Source organism: Dipteris shenzhenensis, chromosome 3 (genome assembly GCF_047967505.1).
Source record: "Dipteris shenzhenensis isolate YYH24624 ecotype China chromosome 3, Dip_SZ_1.0, whole genome shotgun sequence".
NCBI classification, from domain to species: Eukaryota; Viridiplantae; Streptophyta; class Polypodiopsida; order Gleicheniales; family Dipteridaceae; genus Dipteris; species Dipteris shenzhenensis.
In genome coordinates, this window is record NC_141598.1 from 34,470,855 (window position 1) to 34,475,450 (window position 4,596).

Genomic DNA, 4,596 nt, shown 5'->3' on the forward strand with positions numbered 1-4,596 from the left:
TAGTTCTCTACCATTCCTTAGACATGTATGCATGCATTTATTTTCTTAAGTCACAAGAAAAGATATGGAGGCATCCCACCAACCACAAATGCCATGGATGCTATGATTAAGATAAACATTCTTACTAGTCTATTAAAATTTTGAAGGCCATAAATGAGGTGTGAGTCGAATATCAGATATTGGAAGATACATTGTCACAATGCATCAATCCTCTCTCTCTCTCTCTCTCTCTCTCTCTCTCTCTCTCTCTCTAACTATGCATGCGTGCACACACAATGGCACCTACATACATGCATATACAACATTCTCATTGTTCAGCATCTATGCTTTTCAGCTCAAAATTGACAAATTTGTGCCACTTAAGATTACAAAGTACAGTGAGCCTTGATGGTCCTGATCACATTGCTCCTTTTGCTTTGTTTCATCAGGGACCTTCTCTCCCTTCTTCTGGCCTCTGCTGTTTCCACGAGGTATATACATGCATTGCTTTTCTGAAAGTAAAATTATGAAGGCATCCGACCACCTTTTCCACCCTCTTCTTATAATGGGCCTCAGGATTATCTCCGAAATAGAGTGGGAGATAACCATAAACTTATTTGATTATAAGGGCTTGACAGTGGAGGAGAGATAGGCTGCCAAACTTCCCAGATCCAAGTATCATAAGTTACTGAAATTCAAACTTCTCACCCAAAAGCAAGGTTTTGAGGAGGCTGTCTGGAAAGCCGTCATGGTACTTGATAAGATGGCCCCTACCTTTAAGTTCATGATACTGGATCCAGGGCAGTCTTCTGTGAATATTTCGTTGGAGCAGAACAGGGACAAGATAATCTTCTTCTCCTTGCCATAAATGCACACAGCCAGGGCGATTAGGAAATGGGTTCTCTAATTCACCTGGGTCGAACTCCCAGTTACCGAACATGATCCTTGAATCCCTGCACAGGGATTCTGCGATTCCTTGTTGTGTGCTTTCTGCCAACTATTACAGCCAACACCCAAAACAAGCCATCAAACGCTTGGAATCCAACACCCAAAACAAGCAATAAAACATTTTGAAACCTCTCTCTCTCTCTCTCTCTCTCTCTCACACACACACACAAGCAAGCAAGCAACCCCCATGGCTGGGAGGCAGTTCAGTATTTACATGAACAGATTTCTGATCTCCTAATCTGTCTCTCTCTCACTCTCTCGCTCTCACACACACACACGACCAGGAGGCAATTCAATATCAGCAGGAACGTCTCTCTCTCTCACACACACACATTTTTTTACAGTGAAATCTCTCACACACTTTTTTTTTGGTTAAAGAAAATATATATATATATCTCTCTCTCTCTCACACACACACACACACTCACACTCACACTCAAAACATTCGCACACAATCACATAAAGGCCGAAATACACAGAAGAGGAGGCTTGTACAGGCTTAATTAGCCGCCCAATCAAAAGTTTTGCAGTATAGACGGGTTCTCCCACACACGCAAACTATATTTCCCTTCCACGCGCTTTTTACCTCTGCCAAACGCTCTTGAGACGCACTCGCAAAGCTTTGCACCACCTCTCTATCGGACGGACATAGAACGTGCAGCGGCAAATTGATAGCGCTTGACGCTGGAATCCACGGCTGCGTCACATAAAGATACTGCAGCCATGGCAGGTAATGGGTTATCTGCAAGTACATCCGGTCAGCAAGGACCTGTGTCCCAAACGCTTGTTTGAACTCTGCTCGACTAATGCCTGGCCACCAGAAATTGGTGACGGGAACTATCATTCCAACTCCGGCTAGTCTGCATCAGCCAAATCATTGAGCACAAGAACGAAAATTCTGGATTTATGCCCCAATACTTCCAAGCCATTTTGGTCTACTACGCTAACCAATAATTCGTCCCTACGCTCCTGCGTTTCTCTGCAATTATTAGGGATGGTTTACCTGTGCGGTATGTATTTCAAACAACCCCATCCAGTATATCCCCCGATCGACTCGGGAATAAGGTAAAACTTCTCTCCCAGTTCGAGGTAGTCTGCTAACTGTTCTATGTCCTGTGTCTCACTCTTGATGTTCCGCGTCGGATTCGGATCACTCTGCCCGTATCCAGCTCTGTCAAAGCTCACTATGTAGATGGAGTGTTCTTCAAGGAGGGCCTGAAAGTCAAGGAGGAGCAGATGATTAACATGTCAACGGCACTCAAAAGCAGCAATGCGGGGACAACTCTAGACCTGTGAAAACTCTGGAGCATGGTGGCGAGACCCATTGAAGCCGTGCACAAAAACGGCTTTGAATTTTGCGAACTGACGGGGTACTCCCATTTCCTTGTAAGCCAAAAACCTGCCATCTTTGAGCTTCACTCTGGGAGCGGTGACAAGGGGTCCGTTAGGGGATCCACAGAGCAGGGGAGGAGGAGGGCGGAGGGCCTTGAAAAACCAGGTGAAGAGGAGTCCTGCTCCGGCAACCAGGGCACCAGTAAGCACTCCTGCAAGAGGCACAACAGGAGAGCAGATTGATCAACAGAAAAAACAGTAGAAAGATCAACCCAAATTTCTCTGCAGCTAAAGGAATGCAACAACCCAAATCGAAATTTAGCTCCCCTCTCCCCTGCAACAGATCGATCGAGCTAAGAAGGAATGCAACCCAAATCGAAATTTTAGCTATGGAGGGCAAGAATCAGGAGAGAAAATGGAAGACCTGATGCAGGAGAGAGGGGAGGCAAATGCAATGCAGGAGGCATGGTGGCAAAAGGGCCTCTTTTTCCTCCTCTTCAAGTGCAGAAGCAAAAGACTTCTATTCTCTAAATTTCAAAGAAAGACAGAGGAGAAAAAGCGTGTGACTCCAAGGCCCACAGGGTTCTTAAATGCAGGCTTGAGTCATTCTGCATGCATGCTCTAGGAATAAACTTGAGAGAAAGAAGAGTTCGAGCCTTGAAATGCAAATGCAAGGCTCTTAAATCAAGGCTTGAGTCATCCTTCATGCTCTAAACTTGAGAGAGAGAGGAGGGGAAAACGTTTGTGACTTCAAGGCTAAATGTTTGTGACTTGAAGGCTGTTACAACTTACAAGGGCACTCGTCAACTTCAAGGCTCAGCAAGCACTTATCATTACATAGTGTCTTATGGCAAAGAGGACTCCATGCTCTAATCTCCATATTCCCGATAGAACCATTGATGTGATATTTCTCTAATTTTGTCTACTAAAACCCCGAAAACATGTCTTTCCAAGGGAAAAACATCCAAGAAAAGCCATCCGTATTTCCCTTTTGTTCCCTCACATATGACCTCAAATGCTCACTTTTAGGTAGTACGCATGGTCATTGTAGAGTCCCTTTTTCACTCTTCATGGTACGTATCTTTGCTCGAGACCTTTTAACGCTCACTTCTCGTACATAGCTTCGCTTGAGACCTTTCAATGCTCAGTTTAGTACACCTCTACATTCACTTTACTTAACCTCACCAATATACCCTTCAAACTTGCTTGCAGAGTGGAGGGCCTGGTGTGATGGTGCGGGTAATAACATGAAGATCAACATGTTGTACACGTTGAGAGGCATACATGGGATGCTTGGGTGGGTGACAATGACCAAGTTGTTTACCCTTAGCGCAAACAATTTTTTACTTGTTGCTATCTTATCAAAGTTAATACTTATGCCATATGCATAATTACGTTCATGTTCCCCAAACAGACACATCCAAATGGCTCACAATGGGCAAATTACCTATGGACTAAGGCTAGGTTAGATCTTGGGGAAGTCGTTATGTAAAATCCCTATGGATTGATATAAATGCCCTTATGTCACCCTATACATACGTTCAAGAGACGAATATAAATACCCTTATCTTACATATATAGTTTATCCTAATCCTCATAAACTTTTAATTTTTTTCTAAGTGTGATTCTATAAAAATTGTATCAAGTTGCCTAATTAGAAAAACCCTTATGATGATTGCATGTGCTACCTTATAGATTCCTTATTGGACCCCTCGAGGGTTAGATGGTCAAAACATTTGGTGGGATCTAATGAGGGTTGTTTAACATTCTGTGCCAGGGACCCCGTCAGGGATAGATTAGCCCCTATGGTCGCAGCTTCCAAAGGCTACATCAAACTCCTCAGTGGGGTGACTAGCCACACACCCCCGGTGGTGAGCCATGCACTTTTTGAGGTCAGCCATTTTATTACCATAGGCTAAAGGACTCTGTTGCTGTAGGCAATGTAGGCCAAGGTTTCTTTAAAAAAGGAAAACACACTTGTTCTATTTTTAGTTACTTAAGGGAGCTCTCTATAAAGATCAAAGACCCATTGATTTCCTTATACTCATGCTTTTCATGTTGAACAAGTATTTATTATTGGTAGCATTGAACACCCATTGGCATGGAAAGAATGGATGCATTGGTAGATGACTACGTCTTCAATGCAACCAACACACAATATAATAAACAAGAAGCAAGGTAAAATCACATGTACACAAACAAAAACATTGGAGTACAAATGTCACAAGGTAAAGCAATATCAATATTGATCTTCACCTCTTTGGGGTTCCACACCCTCCCTTTGGACTCATGTGCACCCCCCTCCCCTTTGCACACATGTGCAACACCCCTCTTTCA

At 43.5% G+C, this 4,596-nt stretch overlaps 1 protein-coding gene across 1 annotated transcript; it reads right to left on the bottom strand.

Moving 5' to 3' along the window:
* Window positions 1–335: 335 nt before the first annotated feature.
* LOC147903701 (uncharacterized) lies at window positions 336–2,990 on the bottom strand. Its single transcript, XM_087400677.1, has 5 exons — window positions 2,684–2,990; window positions 2,218–2,471; window positions 1,931–2,142; window positions 1,514–1,787; window positions 336–976 (listed from the first exon to the last, which is right to left on the bottom strand). Exons 1-5 carry the CDS (start codon window positions 2,724–2,726, stop codon window positions 665–667), a joined length of 1,095 nt encoding a protein of 364 aa, XP_087256803.1. The 5' UTR covers window positions 2,727–2,990; the 3' UTR covers window positions 336–664.
* Between the last annotated feature and the right edge of the window lie 1,606 nt (window positions 2,991–4,596).